The 19,429-nt window shown below is 36.0% G+C and overlaps 1 protein-coding gene across 23 annotated transcripts in view; it reads left to right on the top strand.

Moving 5' to 3' along the window:
• The window catches only part of nrxn1a (neurexin 1a), a 1,096,290-nt gene that overhangs the window by 573,883 nt on the left and 502,978 nt on the right, over positions 1 to 19,429 (top strand). For all 23 annotated transcript variants that reach the window (XM_039738493.1, XM_039738492.1, XM_039738491.1 and 20 more), the window contains 2 exons: positions 530 to 720; positions 3,152 to 3,325. In XM_039738493.1, coding sequence (XP_039594427.1) covers positions 530 to 720; positions 3,152 to 3,325 — 365 coding nt within the window. The remainder of the gene's footprint in view (positions 1 to 529; positions 721 to 3,151; positions 3,326 to 19,429) is intronic.

The following is a 19,429-nucleotide window of genomic DNA, read 5'->3' as shown; positions in this document are numbered from 1 at the left end:
CACAAATTGATTCTGGAGCACTCAGTGACAAAGCGATGATAGTAATCTGACATCAGTGTGCTCTGATCATATCTGCAAGTTATTTGCTGCCTTTCATTTCAAACCATGGCACTTCTCCAACTCATATCTGATCAATTTTCGATGTATGCACCTATTCCAAGTGGTGATACCAGTTAGTAATAACTGTTGTGTGGTTTTTTGAATATTCTAGAACATTCTCAAAATTATACAACTCATTGTTAATGTATTTTGTTCCAGCCAGTTTTAGATAGAGGAGATGGAGCAGATTATCTTTGTGACAATTGGTTCTAGGTAGATGACTAGCATAGTTGAGGTAGCACAAACCCTCTCAGTCTTGCATGATTGGACAATTTAGGTTTGATCAACAGAATAATGACAGTTTGGGTCAAATGAACTCCAGAAAATGCTCAGTTAAATTACCTATTTCTGCTGAAACTGTGAGCTATCATTATGGCTTAGCATGTGGAAAAATTATCAGAGTAAGCTAACACTTCTTGCATTCTTTCAGATATTTACATTACATCTCCGATCTGGGAAACGGTGCTCACCTAATCAAAGGCAACTCTAACAAAGCATTGAATGACAATCAGTGGCACAATGTGATGATTTCAAGAGATACCAATAACCTTCATACAGTGAAAATTGACACAAAGGTGACAACCCAAACCACAATGGGGGCCAAAAATCTGGACCTTAAAGGTAAATTGAATGTTTAAATGTTAGTCCCAATTTCAAATGATGCTATTGTTATACTACACATTTACAACTGTAGAGAAAAGGCAGGAACAATTCAACGTTTTAAGAATGCCATCCTGAATAGTAATGTTAGCCCAATACATAAAAAGACTTTTTAGGTGCAAGTACCCCACTGAGCATATACAAAAGTGAATAAGTAAAAAGCTAAAGAGTAATATTAATGGCTGCTTTTTAAAACATTTTTTTTCTTGCAGGAGTTCATGGGTCAGAGATACTACCCTGGACCACACTATTCTTTATAATTTGAGCACAGCATCTTCAAAATATCATTTGTGCCTCTCATTTACGAGATGCATTAATGTCAGTCAGATTGAGAAGGCAGAACAGTGGTATCGTTTCAACTTTAATAGTGCGCACCTCCCATACTTTGATCTCAAATCTGTGAATCATGGATGAATAGTAATCAGTTTAATAATTACAAATGATTTGCTGCAGTTCACCACAAATAGTGCTGCATGAACCTTGCAATATTATGCAATGTAGACCTATGCCAAGAAAACTGGATGTGGTGTAGGTTAACATATAGTACTAGCAAGAGTGTGCAGGTGATCTGCCTCTCTGTCCAGCATATTAGAAAGAAGAGAAGTGGAAGAAGGTGGTGAGCCCAGACCATCATAATATAATATGTACTATTATATTTAAGATGAAACTGAACTATGTAACTCTGATGTGGATTCAGATGAAATGATTAACACAAATAACAATATTGCCAACAGTATTTATTGTACGGGGTGATGGTATGTAGTTGGGCAGTCTTAGCTTTTGAAGTCTATGGAATAGCCATGACAAGCTGTTTATAATCTCTGGTGGCCTAAATAATTAATTGACCAGAACCACCCTAAAAAGGAAAATATTTTATATCGTGCTGCCTGGGAGACACCATATTGTAATTAACAAAAACTGAATTTTTACAATATACTTCACTTTACTGTACTTTATACTGTCTGTTTTATTATTTTTGCATTTTTGATATTTAAGAGATTTGTATTTAAATGAATTTTTATCTTCAACACAGATGGGTATTGTATACATTATATTGTATTTAAAACACTGCATATTACTTGCCAAGAATAAAAGTTGTAAGGTACCACAGCTACCACCAGAGGGAAGCAAATGCACATTAGAAAACCTCTTCATAACATTTTGAAACCTGCTTAATTCCTAGAATGTTGTGTCTAAATACAAGGCTTTTTAAACCCATAAAGACAATGATTCATAGCAAAAGATATTTATATGCATTTATGTAAATACTTGCATAAATTAATATTTAGAATAGTAATGGCTATAAAATAAATGTCCGAATAAACCACATAATATAAATGGAAAAACAGGTAGTGTACTTTATAATACTGTATATAAAGAAGTACCCAACCCAAGTAGCTAAAAAACCCAAAACCAGCACCCAAAGCTTTGATCTCTAGAACACCACTAACAATTGTGAAGCTGTACTACCCAAACTAAACAGATATACAATAAGTAAATATATCAAACAATTACAACATCAGAACAATATACTGTAGATGAGAACAGGCCATTCAGCCCAACAAAGCTCACTCATCCTCTCCATTTAATTCTTCCAAAATAGCATCAAGAGTAGCTTTGAATGTCCTTAAAGTAATACTGTCCAGCACACTACTTGGACATTTATTCCATGTGTCTATGGTTCTCTATGTGAAGAAAATCCTTGTAATGTTTGTGTGAAATTTACCTTTAACGATTTTCCAGTGTGTCCTCCTGTTCTTGATGAACACATTTTAATGTAACAGTGTTGATCCACTATACTACTTGTAATTCCCTTTATTAATATGTACAAATAAAAAGACAGCAGTGAATAAATTTGAATACAAATGCTATTAACAGGAATAAATAACATACGTAATGTAACTAGACCTTAATAAATATCAAATTCATTGTCATAGTGAATTGCCAGTGCAGTTCCTAAAGTATTGGGGGCAAAACCTAAGCAGGGCACCATTCCAGGCCAGGGCACACTCATATGGTCACACAGTTAATCTAGCCAGTGATGAAACCAGAAATGTAACTCAGATTTCTACAGCAACACAAAACACTATGCTATATGTGATACTAACTTTTCAAATAATATTTAAAATATATCAAATCATTATTGTGAAATATAGCAAACAGCAGCACCAACCTTATTTCTCACATATCCAGCTTGACAGCCTTGTTCTTACTAATGTAAACACTGATGGCTTTAGAGTGATGTTCCAAAATATTTTTTTTTCTTGTAGACAGCAGTATGGAAATAGAGATAAGCAGCTTTTTGGTTAATTGCCAGAGAACCAAAGCTTTGATTAAACAAATCATATAATGTTGTAAATGTGTTTTCTGTTTCCTTCACTTATGTCTACAGGTGACTTGTATATTGGAGGAGTTGCCAAAGAAATGTACAAGGAACTGCCCAAATTAGTACATTCGAAAGAAGGATTCCAAGGATGTCTGGCATCTGTCGACCTCAACGGACGTCTTCCTGATCTTATTTCTGATGCACTTTCTTGTGTTGGACAGATTGACAGGGGATGTGAAGGTAGGATTGCTTATGTTCTTCTGTAGGCAAGGAAAACAGTAGAAATTTGGTTCTCACATTTTGCCTTTAACATTTCTTTTAGTTTTATTGAAAGATGTAAAATCTTGCTTTAAAATTATCTTAAAATAATTATGTTAAGTGGGTATTTCTTATTCCACTTGTAAAAAATGTTTTTGGGTTAAGGACACCCTTTACAAACTAGAATCATTTAAGAAACAGTGTGGATTGTTTTATGTTACTGACATTTTTGCTCATTTTAATTTAAATGTAGCCAGTGCTTGCAGTGCTCTTATTCAGACATCAATATGTAAGGGCAAATCAAAAAGTAATAAAACTGATTTTTTTTATTCAAAATTGGATGACTCCACAGGCTCGAAACATTTTTCTTTTTCAAAATAGTGTTCTTCACATTGAATACATTTTTTTTACAATGTTTCAAAAACAATGCAAAGACAAGTAACTCTTTTGCGCAATCACTTTTAGCAATGCGGCCGTGGAATTTTTCACTTCATCATCTGAGGAAAACTTCTTTCCATGTATTTGTTTTTTCACTTATTTCATTACTGCTCTTTCTAAGCTTAGTGCTTAATTCAATCACACTCTGGCATACTGTAACAGGAGCGTCGTCTTCATCCATTATGACGAGAAGTATGAAGTGTTTCCATTCCTTCCACTTGCTGTTACAAGACCCTGGAGAATACATCAATCTAACTGCAGGTTTACACACATCGATGTATGTGTGATATAGTGGCTCTGTGGCTCAGGAAAATGTTTTAAAGTATTTATTTTTAAATAAATAAATAGTTGAATAATCGGCTGAATCTCCGTGGGTGTATGTACTCACACAGCTGTGGGAGGTTGGTGGAGTAATTGGGACAAAATGCACCTGCGCGTGAGGGTACAATTGCTTCATCGGTTTTCTGCAGTGTGCGATTAAGATCCTGCACCCATGGAGGCATATAAGAAAGAGCTGGCACAAGAAAAGGAAAGAAGAACAAAAGTAAAGAAAGGAAGGAGGTTAAGAAAAGAATGGAGAGAAGGCGGGAGGCAGAGAGACCCAGTGGGAGTGAGCGAAAGAGAGAGGGAGAAGGCAGGCAGCCCAAAGGAAGTCCCTTGGGAGAGTGTGTAGCCGATGCTCGGGGGCTGAAGGCAGCCATTTCAGTTGAGTGATAAGGGAGCTGGAGTGACTGAGGGGCTGCTCGGTTGGAGTGACTCCGTGTAAGGCTGGGAGAAAGGCAGTGGGAGCTGCACAGGTATCGGAAGGCTCAGTGAGGTGTCCTATGGTTGGAGCCATTGACCTCAGGGACATAAGCGTGGCGGTGGGAGTTGGAAGCTTGAGGTAGTGCCCTGCCAGGGCCACAAACGGCAGCAGGGGCCCGAGTCTAGGACCAGCACAGAAGGTTGGCTGAATTACCATTTAGGCACCTCCTTGGCTGCAAGGACCTGTTTAGGGTTAAGCTAAGGAGTGGTCTGTTTTTAAAGAGTTGTACCAAGGCTGTTTTTATGGAAAGCTTCCTGCCGAGTAATTTTCACCTCGCTTTTATTAGATTATCTAATGGATTGTTTTTAACTTCTACCAATTAATTTCTTTATGTGGATTATTTATTTATTTGGAGTGCCCTTTTGAACACTGTTTGGTTTGACTGTTTTTAATAAAAGCACTTTTGCACTTTTACACACCTACCCCTCGCTTTTTGTGAGCATCCTCATCCCTCGGATATGTTATCGACTGTAGCAGGTTCAGGAGGCTCTGTCGGACAGACCCAGTAGCGTGGGGCTGACCCACCCTATCACAGTATGCCATTAACAAACACCTGGATAGCATTCCCATGTCTACCTCCATGGAAGAAAAACGGGGACAGTTGCATTACTTTTCAATCAGCTCTCTTAACTACTGAGCATTCTATGCACATACATTCATAAAGTAATATATTGTATACAATGTAAATATATATCTTATGCTGCATATGTAATGCATTGTAAATGTTTAAAAAAAACAGATTTGCTGGTTACTGTTATGTACTGTAAGTGTTTCATTAATACATTTTGAAATCAATCGAGAAAAAAGTGAAGGATTGAGAAAGTCCTATTCTGCTCTGGTCCACAAAACATTATGATGATATACTTGGAAAACACAAATATAAAATGTTAGAAATATCTGACGTCCCGCTAATGGAAATAATTGTCTAAATTGAGAAGCAGTTTGGAGTGAAAACTGACACTACTGAAGCAGTCCAATAACTGAGTTTGACATCTACAGCTATATTTTTTTGATAAACTTGTGTAGAAGTCTGCATTTGATTTTTAGAGTTATGTTTCACTGTTTGTGTTTTGTGAGACAAATGATTTATAGGCATATTTTTATGATGTCGTATTTCAATATGACAGTAGAATAATTACTCTGAAGGCACAAGACAGGAAAATTTGGAGTTGGCATTCCAAGATAAGGACCTGCCTACAATCAGAAAACTAAACTACTGTACATTCAGTAAAACTTGACTTCCTCCAAAATGTTCATTCCTAAACACAGACGTGAATTTTTGAAAACATTTACAGAAATGGTCTATGTCAGTATTAAAAAAAATAAATAGTTTAGAAGGAGGTCATATTTCTAACATTTATATAACATACATATCACATCTGTACAGTGCCTGTGTTGACAGTTCATGCCTACTGCGAACTTATCATTTGATGTCATTGTTTGATACTGACATACAGAGTACTGCAACCACATATGGCTTCTTTTGCCTGATGAATTTGAAGGGGTTCTGGGATTTCCTGATTATCTTTGCAACTGATACTGCGACACTGAAGGAGTGTCATCGACTACCAGAGATCCAAACAATCATCGAGCAAAGAAGACTTCATTTTTTATATCAATTAGTGTTAGAAATTTAAAATAATTTTTTAAAGGGTGAAGGGTGACAAATTTGTTGCTTATTAACAATTATCTGAATTTAGCCAAACAAAAAGATTTTTTTCCACATCTTCCAATGAAATACATGATGTCTGAAAACATTGTTGTGGAAAATATAATTCCATAAGAGCCTTATTAAAAATTTCTACCATCACAAGTATTTAAAAATTCCTGTTATAGTTATAGTCTAAAAAGACTACATAGGTGAATCATTTGATTTCTCTCTATTCAGTGGGAAGATATTTCTATTATGGTTATGGTCTGCCTGGTTATTTAAAATAGAACTGTTGGGGTTGGGAAAATGAAGAGACTAAAACTGCATTAACATTCATCACATCGCATCAACCTTTTTGTAAATCTGAGAGCAATGGCTTCTTTTCTGTTGCTTGCATTTAAGGTTATGGTCATTCTGAAGCATATTGGCTTTTTATTTTACAGCATTTGTCTTTATTCTCTTCAAGCAGCATGTCTGCCTTTCCTCTCTGGTTTATTACAGTCGCTAACATTTCAATGCTTACTAACATCTATGTTTTGCTTTTCTTTTATTTTGCTGACAAAAAAGTTGCATTGATGAAAGCTGACTTGCAAGGTAGATAGCTTTATTTGTGCACAAGTCTCAAAACCCTTAATTTAAAATATGTGTTTCCTTTCCCTTCCCACCAATTAAATCGATAAAAAAACACCTATTAATATTTTATCCATAGTAAATACAAGCAAAATTTCAGCTTCCTGTTCTTGTATTAATTACTATGGAGTTCAGTTGTAAATACCCTTTGTAGTGAGTTCCTTAGTCTGTTAGTCTGTTTTTTCCACTTTAATTCAGAATTTTATTTCTTTTGTTTTAACGTCACATGTACGCATGCTAGTCTGTCCACAAAGTGCCTAAAAAATATCACGTCACTGCATGCATCATCATCATGACTTTGCTAATTAAAAAATCCAGTTAAAAAAAATAAATACAGTGTATGATATATGGTACATATGTATGTATGTATACACTGTAACAACGTATGTCTGTATATATTTTATATATATATATTTATATACATATGTGTATATACACACAGTATATAAACACACAAACATACACATACAATATATACAATATATATGTATATACAAATGTATGTTTGCCATTTCTTTATATAAAAAGTGGGTGATAAATACATGCTGTGTATAGTATACTATATTAAATGTTTGGCATTTCTGTTTACAAAATGCTAATTTATTTTCTATACTTCTGGCTCTAGGTGACCGTAAATATCATAGATACTACTGTACATTCATTTAAAAAGTAATGCTGCATTTAATTATTACGTGTGAGAGTTCAGAATATTATTTGGACTAACTTGAAACGCTTTCCATCTGTTTAGTTGTAAATGATGATGTTTATACCACTTTATCCTGAAAGAAACATATAAAACCTTTTCATTTAGTAGTGCACACAAAATGGCAAAATATAAAGAAAAGAATGTTCATTTGCATTTGCTCTTCCCAGTGTCATTTATAGTAATGTGCCATTTCACACCCAATAATACCATAATTTCATTTTACCAGCTTTGAACTCATCTTGCAGTTGCCACTGTGATTTTTCTCATTATAAAAGCTGTAATCTTCTGCTAGCTATCTGAACATCTAACATTTAATTTTTATTCTTATTTCAAGCTAATAATATCACTGTTAAATAAAGTAAATCAGCTAGGCTTTTTTATATTTTAACTGAAAGTATAAATTCCAACTTAATATTGAATAAATAGTATAAAAATAGTAGCAGAATACTGATGCAGTTTATTCCTGTCTTTTAGATCAATAAGTAGGCAGCTTAGTTAATTTCCCAGTATTTAAATCTACTTCTTATAAATAAAGAACTGAAAAAAGCTTAAGAGGTGAAAATCATGGTTTTATTTTCAATATACATTATTGATCCACCTTTCACAAGTCTCATATTTCCTAACTTGGTAATGTCAAATTCATTATAAACAAATCCCATTTCAGCTGAAGTTAGTGCTCCTGCCTCACAGCGCTGGAGCCCTGGATTTGAACGCCAGCCCAGCCATTGTCTATGCAGAATCTTTACATCCCTGTATCGTCATTGTGGATTTTCCAGGTCCTCTGGTTCTCCTTCCACAGCTCTATACATGTTACGGTAACTGTGAACTCTAACCTGACCCAACATGAGTTAGTGTGGTGTGTATGAGTGTTCCCTATTTACCAACCAATTAATCTAATTCAGGTTCCATTTACACACAACCTTGAATTGCATTAAGTGGGTTCAAGAAATTATATCTATTTGCATTTCAGTGTGCTTTGCTGCAGCAGAATTTCCAAATTGCTCATCATAGAAAGAGTCAGATTTCCAGTGTAGTTATTTAATCATTATCATGTCACCTATTCATCAGTCTAGTCCATACGTATGGGGCTGGTAAGAACTCGTAGTGGCTATCCTATCACTGATTGCAAAAAGATCAGATGGAATTTGAGTTTTAAAAGACGTAATACACTCACTGGTGGCAGGACAACCCATAAACATTTCAACAGCTCTTATTTTATTGTTGCAGTATTAAAACATATAGTTCTTTCTTTAAGGCTCCTTGTACAGCTCATAGAATAAAACAAGAAGTGCCATGCATTTTTATTTATGCACATGCACAACTATTGTAGGAGGTACTGAAGTTCAGAGTCTTCCATTTAAGTTAACTGTGTGGTTAAATAAATCTGTGTCTTTATGCTTCCAATTCTCTACTTAGTGATTTGTAAAATCTGTGCTTGAATTTTACCTGAGAACTTGTCACAGTCATTTGTGCCAGAAGTGAAAAGTGCTATGCAAAAATAAACTAAATTGAGTTTAATTGAATTAATACGTTCAGAAGGCAACAGTCAACACATACACAAAATGGTCAGGAACAGTTTAAAATTATACATGACTCAATGTTTCATTTAATTTGTTAGTTTTATTTTTAGTTAAAGAATACCATTTATTCCAATTTTTTTTTTTGTATGTTACCCTTAAATTTTTTTCTTCCCTTTGTATTTTATGAAATAAACTGAAGGATATTTTGGGGATGTTCCTTCTAAATTAGCTGTTGTTATCATCCACGTTAGATCATTAACCTGTTCACTGAGTTGATTTTTGGCTGCCACCTTCTGTTTCTTAATCTTAAATCAAATAACCCCTCTGACATGAGATTCCCATGGTATTAAGTAAACCATCTACTGTTCACAATCTATGGGACACTAAAAGTAAAAAATTAATGAAACAGTAAATAATCTTTTTACCTCAGTTAATTTCCAGATAAGCAGATTATTGCAGAACTTTCCATCTTCAATCAACTTAATAGTATGTATTTGAACTTTACAAGGAAACTAAAGCACATGCAAGCAAAACAATACACAGAGTACAAACTAAAGAGTTACAAGTTTGCGTTAGACTGATTTAACTATTCTACCAAACACCCATCACTTGTAAACTCCTTATCCCTCACACGTTTATGAGTACTGGTGGCACTTTGGCACAGTGTTTTAATACTGCTGCCTCTTATTGCTTGGCATGGTCACTGTCTGTATGTGTTTTATACATTCTCCAAATGCCCATTTGAGTTTTCTCTAGGGATTCAAGATTCAATATTTAGTTTATAGGTTAATGTGTATCTCTTAATTTGTCTGATATATTTTAATATTTGAGTGTACCCTAATATGGAGATGATGTCCAGTCCAGGGTTAGTTTCTGGCATACACCTAAAACTGCCAGAATATTGCGGCAGAAATCAACAAATATGATCAGCATGGTCGGAGAAACCGAGGATAGAGATTCATTTTCTAAGCTTTTGAATTTACATACAGTGTCAATAAAAACATACATTTTTCTCTGGTTGTTTTGTCAGTTTACACTCAAATGATCTATATAAAATATGTCTTTATTATTATTTTCTTATTCTTCTTATACCGTTTGGGATGAGCCACCACCCATGAAATTTCTGTGTATGTAACAATTGTCCATTCTGGTTGTTCACAAGACATCTACTGATTTGTTAGTCATCTCTTAGTCATTTTTCAGTACATTTTGTTGTTCACTTGACCTTTATCTGGTTTCCTGATGTGCCTGAACAGGTTTCTGACTTCTATTAACCCTTTATGCTACTTCTTTAAGCTGAATCCTATATTTTAACTTGGAAAGCATATCAAAACACTTTATGCTAAATGACTATGTGGCCTCAAAGACTATGTTTTCTTCCACAATATGTTCTCATTCCCCATTATCCTGGATTGGATTAAGTAGTTTTGAATGTATGGATGCACCATATGTCAGGTAGTATGTTACATAAATAATATAACCTTTTTTTAACTCAGTTTTCAAATAAAACCATCAATGTATCTATTTTTCACCTCACATGTTTCCATTACAGAGTTGTGATAAATGTCTTGAATGAGAAGCAGGATTTACCCATAACTGGAGCCTGATCTCTAACTCAAACAGTTCCAAAAATGCTTAATTTTTTTCTGATGGCTTTAAATTATTTGTGTTTACTCAAAACAAAAAGAATAAAATACTCTTTTACTCCATGTCCAATTGATCTCAAAGCCAGATGCCACTGAAGACTGTAGTTAGGGCCCCCCTAATCACTCCAACTTTGCAACATGGGTTCTGTCTGGGTCATTTCTGGGCATTTCAATTCATTTTAATTGAATTAGTATCATGTTAAAAATGTATGGAATGTTGATGAGGAACTCTGTAACTTTTGGGAATTAATTCCAGTGCATGTGCCCTTTGTGCCCAGTGCATAATCTCCTGAATGGATGGCAGCTCATTAAAAGAGCACACACAATCTCTGACAAATCTACATTCTGATTTAGCATTCCTGAACAATGTGACATACAAATCATTTGAAAAAAGGGAGATATCCAAGTACTTGGAGACAACTTATGTGATTAGGAGAGAATGTGTGATCTGTACACAGACAATGACCAGAATGCATATATCTCTAGCTACTGCACCAAACTGGCACATAAAGCCACTGAAATGTACATGTTTAAGATATGTTAGGTGGATTCCAAATTAATTCTGCTTCATCACAAAATGTACAGTATCTTTAGTAAAAAACAAACAAAAAAAAAACTGTTGTATAAAGTACTATAAAAGTATTTGTCTACATTACTATATATTTTTATATATATAAGTGAATGTTATTAAATCCAGAACAATATACAGATATTAAAAAAGAACCACAAGGGAATAAATACACTAAAATGAAATTCTTTTTTTTTTTATTAATCAGTACTCAATTTGAAAAATTGTCTCTACAGGCTTGATGAATAATGTTGTCTTTAGCAACAAGATTTGCATCACTTTCGCACCAAGAGCCCTTTAGCTTGGCATCTTGATAGTGCATCCGTATAATACTACTCCCAAAAATCATGTATAGTCTAATACAGCTTGAGCAAACATAAATATAAGAAAATTTTTGGCACTTAAGATATCATGTTTTTATATATTTTTACTTTACAATGGTATCTCTGGTCACGACTGTAATTCATTCCAAAACTCTGGACGCGATCCGAACGTAATTTCCCCATAAGATTGTATGTAAATACAATTAATCCGTTCCAGACCATACAAACTGTATGTAAATATAATTTTTTTTTTCTAAGCACAAAAATTGCTCATTATACCATAGAATGCACAGTGTAATAGTAAACTAAATGTAAAAACATTGAATAACACTGAGAAAACCTTGAACAACAGGGAAACTAACATTGTAAGAGTTTGTGCTACACCCTTACGAACCGCTCACTGTAAACACTTTTGTTTTAAGCACAGGGGAAAAAAATTAAGTGCCACTTCTCTTGCGAAACTTTTCAAACCATCTTCTACTAGCTTTAAATTCCTCACCTTTGCCACTCAAAGAAGGATTTTTTTCAGCAAATTGCCATGAATCTTCCTGACTTTCTTGCATATGATCGCCTCACTTACACTATCCCCTGCAAGATGCTTCTCTTTCGACCACACTAGCAACAGTATTTCCACCTCTTCCAGCACTTAAGGCCTATTCTTGGTTAAGATTGTAACTCCTTTTGCAACATCAGCTACTTTGTTAGGCCCTGTATATGCAAACAAAAGAAAATGGGAAACGGAGAATGGGAAATCATTAGCGCATTTGAACCGGAAGGTAAGCTGGCTGCCACTGTTTTTGTTTGCCACCATAGTGTGTGGTCGTGAACAGATGCAAAATTTTGGCAAACTTTTTGTTTGTAACACAATTTGTACGTGTTCGGAAACATTTGTGACCAGAGGTTCTATTGTATATGTTAATATATGCTTTCAATAAAAAACAAAAAAACTTCCAAGGATGCACTGCCCCTTGCAGAAAATGTCCAGTATTTATTAATATTTATAGTTAAAAGCAATTTCAGTCATCTGGGCACATAAAATAACAAATGCAATAGATGTCTTTTCTGTAGAAACTATTTAAAAACTTAAAAACATACTTATATGTTTCTATGGATATGCAAACATTGTAAATGAGAAGTCTTATTACAAAGCATACCACATTAGCAGTCAGCACAAATTACAGTGACACTTTTCCTACTTTTCTTTTATTGTGTTGTTGTCTGTGCAATAAAACCCCTTCTCACCTGGCACTTGGCATTCTAACAGGCATAAGGAGGACCTGAAAGGATGCTTTGACCACATTTCTGAAATTGTGGTACTTGGAATAAATCTGCTTCTGGTATTTAATCATAAAAAGCATAACAACACTTTTCATTCAGCTGGAGTTATGAAATAATAAATTAAGTAACATTTTTCTTTGCAAAGTGTATAAAAATTACAGCTATACTTACACTTAAAAATATAATGTAATCGCCAAAGTGCATGATGGACTGATTATAAAACTGTCCACAACAGCAGTTCACACTCATTTTTGATATGAGTGTATCCTGCACCGAAACAGTGCTACTTAATTCACTTTCACCTGGCTGTGCCTCTGCACTTGATCAGTGTTGGTGTCATTCTGTTTATAGTTTGATATTTAGCAAGCTTGTCTGTTAGACAAGTGGCTTATTTGCCATGAAAAATGGTTTTAAAATGTTGTCTGCCCAAAGCATGCAAAATATCTTATATACAGCCCATCGTCTAATCTCAAATTTGCATACATAGTCAGTTCTGCTGTTCTATGAATATATTATGAGTGAGCAAACTTCTAGCACTGTGTTGTTCCAGCAATGTGTTGTTCACTCACAACTTTGTTTGTCTACAACATGCCCTCTTGTGCGCTCTCCCTTCCCTAGGTCAAATGGATGCTAGCTATGTACTTCATATTACATTTGTGTGAAAAACATTACAATGCCATTTTAAGTGTGTATATAGTTATTTTTTATTTAACTGATGTCAGTTGTTGAATTCAGCTATATATTTTTATAAAGTATACTGAAATAATGTTATTGGTTATAAGTGTGGCATCTATGATTATTTTGTAGTTGTATATGGAAGAGAGACATCTATTCAAATTTTGGAAAAACAACCAGTAATGTTGATAACAGCAACAGGATATACAAATGTGGTCAAGTGCAAGCCAGAGGAGAGAGAGAGAGTTTCACACCTGGATATTAGTGTTCAATGGTGTTGGTTCTGGTAGTAATAGGGGATCTTCAAATATAATCAATCAGATTTTCCAGGAAAAAAATTCACAGATACAACAACATGTGCATTTGCAGTGCATCACATTTAGAAAAGTTAAGAAGTGACAGGAGTATGAGTGCCTGCTGCCTCTCCCCAAACTCCTCCCAGAATTACATGTCTTTGAATATGCAAATCAATATAAATAGCCCTTAAGCTCAGTGTTCTGTGAAAAGGCAATAGCAGAAGCACGGGGGAAAATAGAACAATTTCAGCGAATACCAAGTAGAGGCAAGGAAAAATGTACTATTTGTTGGTTTAAACCTGGGTGCCCAATGCGTCGATCGTGATCGACCGGTAGATCACAAAGGTAGTGCAGGTAGATCGCATTGCATTCAAAAAAATTTTTTTAAACCTTAGTCTACCATTTATCTTCCCTATGGCATTTGCCACTTGATTGGCATACAGGGCTGCCAGTCTGAGATCTCTTTTCTTCTAACACACTGGTCATCGCATGCATGATCAAACATGCAAGCTACTGCAAAACTCCGGCTGTGATCTAGTTAGCCTTCCAATTTATATTGACTAAAGAAGGGATTAAAAAAAAATTGTTTGGGGAGGGTATGGGCTGAATGTGGAATTGGAAGAGGAGTTTTTTTTTCTCACAATGTCACAATCGAAGTGCATTTGTCTGTCTTCCGAGATTCGATCCCCGATGATGGGTGCAATGAAGTGTGTAAGCCTGATGAGCCCAAAATAGGGCGAAACACGTGTCGCGTATTCTTTGCATTATTTGACAGTTAATTATGTAACTGCTTCTCGCAACTGAGAGGGCACCCGTGGCGAATGTTTGCCAACTTGCAGACCAGCCACACACGTTACCTAGTAGGTAACCACCCATACAATCAGATTGTGATTCAGACTTCGAATGCTATGTATATAAATATATATATATATATATATACATATATATATATATATATATATATATATATATATATATACAGTGAACCCTCGTTTATTTATAAATCGAATATTTTCACAGTTAGAGTATAGAAAACCTGTTTACGACCTTCTAAATACGTTTTTTAACATTATTAGAGCCCTCTAGACATGAAATAACACCCTTTTGTCACCATTACACTCGTATTACCCAATATATTAGACAAAATAAGAGAAAATAAGACATATTAGATGGTACAAATATCATATTACTAGGTGCACTCGCCTTTTAAGGCGACCGACTTTTATCCTCAATTTTTTTGCACTCCATGTGTACATCAGGCATGTAAGTGTAGGGAATGAGAACATCAAAGTGCCCATTCATAACATCTCCCAAAAACCTAAGTTTTTTTTTATCCCCTCAAGTGCCTGTCCAAAGTCGTACAATGTCAGCCCAAATCTGTACCGCTAAAGACAGAGTTTCATGCACTAAATAAGCTATAGATGAGAATAAGCAAGCACCATCTCCCCTGATATTTACAACGCGGTGAGGCATTTGTACTCCATCAACATTAATTATTCCCAGAGACATAATTTTGTCTATTTTTCCAGCGCATCGTGCACAAAAGCAAGGGAACGATGAGAGCACCAGAACTCTGCTCACATCGCGTAAACGTACCTCAAGCCACAAGTAGTAAGTCTGTAATAAGCGGAATACCGCTACGCTTTGCACTCACGGGACGGAAGGACAATCCCAAATGCTTTTATATAGTAGATTATTGTACTGTACATTTAATTGCACACAAACACACACAGTTCTTACACACCACCACTAACCTATGAAGGCACGACCTCAGTAGGAGAGTCTTCAGAGATGGTGCAGTATCTTCAGCAGGTGTGTTGTTGTCTTCTTCCGCTGAAGGAGTACTAGGAGTAGGCAGTGGGTGTCTGGGTACGCGGCTGAAGAACATCTTGATAGGCAGTTGCTGGCGCTGTCTTTTCATATGCGTGAGGAGGCTTTTGTAGGGTTTTGTTTAATCATATCCAAGAGTTTCACCTTCTCCTGGATAGTAAGCATCTTCCTCCAGCGCTTAGTTTTATTGTTAGAAGGCTTAGAAAATGCAGCACGTTTAGGAGCCATCGTAGGGCTTAGATAAAAGTTCTCAGAAAGCGCATGCGTAGTGACGTAAGCGTGTATGAGAAAAAAATCGCGATAGAGTGAAGCCGCGAAAGTCGAAGCGTGATATAGCGAGGGATCACTGTATATATATACTAGACATTAAGCCCGTTACAATAACGGGCGCTAGAACAGTAGTGCATGAACATTAGTAGGAACAGTCTATATTAAATGGCAAGGGACCTTGACCTCATTCTGTTTCTTGTCTTAATTTTTTTTTGTCAAAAATATTTTTTCAAGAAGCCTAAAGTAAAATAATAATAAAAATAAAATAGAAACATACATGACAATACAGTAAGTATAATTAATATTGCCTTAGTGTAAAACTTTGTAACAATCTGTAAGACACAATATCTGAAGACGATATTTAGGTAAAATTTTCAATTTTTTTACCTTTCTTGTAACATTTCTTGTAAATATTCTGTCTGAGTTTGGCAACAGTTTGCCTTGTTCAGGAATCTCTACAACCTTGACAACAACATCTGGAAAACTTCTAACTCTTGATAATGCAACATATAACTGACCATGGCTGAATACTGGTTCTGGCAAGTAAATGCCAACCTTTTCTAAGGTTTGCTCTTCTGAGTCTTTCTCTTTTAGCGTTTTTCTGACAGTCATTTTCTTTTTCTTCAGTCGATCTGTTTGCTCGTATTTTTCTTTATCTTTCAGCGTTTCTTTTGTTGATGTTTGCTTGTTGAGCTGACCGTTCTTCCAGGAGATGTTGCTTATATAGGATTTGATTGTCTGTGTCTTTTGTCCTACTTGACGTGTCCTTTTTTTGGGTGGCATGTTGTTAGTAGATACGTCCATAATATTTTCTCCTACAGTAATACTGGCTTGTATGTGGCTGTAATATGCATCCTTTAATATGTCTTTAATTTTCTCTCGCAGTAATACTGGTTTGTATTTCCATAAAATGCCTGTGATTTTCTCTGACAGTAATACTGACTTTGATGTCCTTAATATGACTTTAATTTTCTGTCACAACAGTGGGCAATCAGCAGAGTGTCCCCAGCAACTGATGTAATGTGTGGCGTGCTGCTTATAATCGTGCCTGTGGCGTCTCCCCAGCAAGTACTGTGCAGTTCCCCAGCAAGTATTTTAATCTGTGGGGGCGTGCAACTGATTATTTTGTGTGGCGTCTACCCAACAACGGATTTTATGTGCGCTGCTGCGACTACCCAATCAGCACTCTCCCCAGCAATGGGTGTCCTTTATATTTTATCATGCGCGGCCGTGGCAAGGCCATTCACTGTGTGCCCAGCTTCCAGTGTGTGTGCTTTATTTGCTTAACATGCACGGCAGGGGCTAGGCCATTCACTGCGCACCCAGCTTCCAGTGTGTGTGAAGCCATGTGCCGAGCGCATGGGCGGGGCACTGTACAATGTGCGGCGCGCCCTGCGCATGCGTACTTCACCAAAAGACACACACACACGGACACCTGGACGCACACAGGGGTTTTATTAAAGAGGATGATATATAGATATATATATGTATATATATATATATATATATATATATATACAGTAATCCCTCCTCGATCGCGGGGGTTGCGTTCCAGAACCCCCCACGATAGATGAAGATCCGCGAAGTAGAAACCATATGTTTCTTTTATATATTTTAAGCCCTTAGAAACTCTCCCACACTGTTAACGTTATTAGAGCCCTCTAGACATGAAATAACACCCTTTAATCAAAAGTTTAAACTGTGCTCCATGACAAGACAGAGATGACAGTTCTTTCTCACAATTAAAAGAATGCAAATATATCTTTTCTTCAAAGGAGTGTCTGCATCAGGAGAAGAGAATTTAAGAGAGAGCGCGAGCGCTCGCAAAGAAAAGCAAACAATCAAATAATCAATACGTGTGCTTTTAAGTTTGCCGAAGCACCGCAATAAAGCGGCATTTTTCAGAGGAGCGTCAGTATCTTTTAAGCAAACAGCCTCTGTGCAAACAGCCCCTCTGCTCACATCCCCTCCATCAGGCGCAGAGAACGTCAGAGAGAGAGAGCGAGATTAAAGCAACAATCAAAAAATCAATATGTGTGCTTTTGTGCTTTTAAATATGCCGAGCACCGCAATAAAGCGGCATTTTTTAGAGGAGCGTCAGTATCTTTTAAGCAAACAGCCTCTGTGCAAACAGCCCCTCTGCTCACACCCCCTCTGTCAGGCGCAGAGAATGTCAGAGAGGGTGAGAGAGAGGCAGAGACAAGCAACCAATCAAGCAGTCAAAAGAATAATCAAGCATATCTTATATCATTAAGGAGTTTTAGTTAATATGTAATACATGCTCTGATTGGGTAGCTTCTAAGCCATCTGCCAATAGCGTCCCTTGTATGAAATCAACTGGGCAAACAAACTGAGGAAGCATGTACCATAAATTAAAATCCGCGAACCAGCGGAAAATCCGTGATATATATTTAGATATGCTTACATTTAAAATCTGTGATAGAGTGAAGCTGCGAAAGTCGAAGCACGATATAGCAAGGGATTACTGTATAGCATTTTTAATGTAGGTAGATCATTTCGACCTGGTAATTTTAAAAGTAGTTTGCAGGCCGAAAAAGTGTGGGCACCCCTGGTTTAAACAGTGGTATAAACAACAAAAGGAAGTTGATCGAGTGACATAGAGTGGCGGAGAAACTTGAAAGCTCAAGTTCACAAAGTCGCACAGTGCCCGAAATAAAAAAGAAGTTGTCAGATATCAAAGCTGCTGTGAAAAGGCAACTCATAACCCACCGTTTGAATGTCATGTGAAAGCTTATTAGGGTACAGAGAAAAGAAAAAACTAGGGACACAGTGGGAGAAAAGCTCGAAATGTCAACTTTAATCTCGAAATCTCCACTTTCATCAAATAGTTTATTTTGTCATTAAAGTAGAACATCATAAACTTAGTCTTAAAATCATTTAATTTACTAGTTTCTTAAATCCCATCATAACTAAAGTAGCACGTTAAATTCTTTGTTTTGTACGTTCTTCTATGTGCTGTATGTGTGTGAATCACTACGTGCTTCTTATACAGGCTTTCACTTCTTCCGACAGGACACAGAATCCAATACAATCATGATATTACAGCTCTGTGAACAATTTAAATTCTGAGATGTATTCTTGATATCATTTTCATGATGATAGGAATTAAAGCATGTATTAAATTGGGAACACAGTGGCACAGTGATTGTTCATGTCTGATGCAAGACGCTTGCATGCGCGCCTTTGATGAAATACTTTATTGTAGCAGTACTGTCTCTTTCAAATGTACTAACCCCCGATTTCTGTCCTTCCTTTTTCTTTCTCCAAGTACCCAATCGCCACACAATCAGCTCTGTAATAGATGCTAAGCCATGAGTAAGCTGAGAACGCAGATTCTTCAAAACTTTTAAGGAACATTGAAATATCTTCGTAGTACGTGTTTAATTATTCTATCTATGTATCCTTCCAGTGTCGCACCAGCTCCAGTAA

The sequence above is a fragment of the Polypterus senegalus genome, chromosome 16 (assembly GCF_016835505.1).
Source record: "Polypterus senegalus isolate Bchr_013 chromosome 16, ASM1683550v1, whole genome shotgun sequence".
NCBI classification, from domain to species: domain Eukaryota; kingdom Metazoa; phylum Chordata; class Cladistia; order Polypteriformes; family Polypteridae; genus Polypterus; species Polypterus senegalus.
The sequence above is the reverse complement of the archived record's forward strand: the minus strand, read 5'-3'. Positions and strand labels throughout refer to the sequence as shown.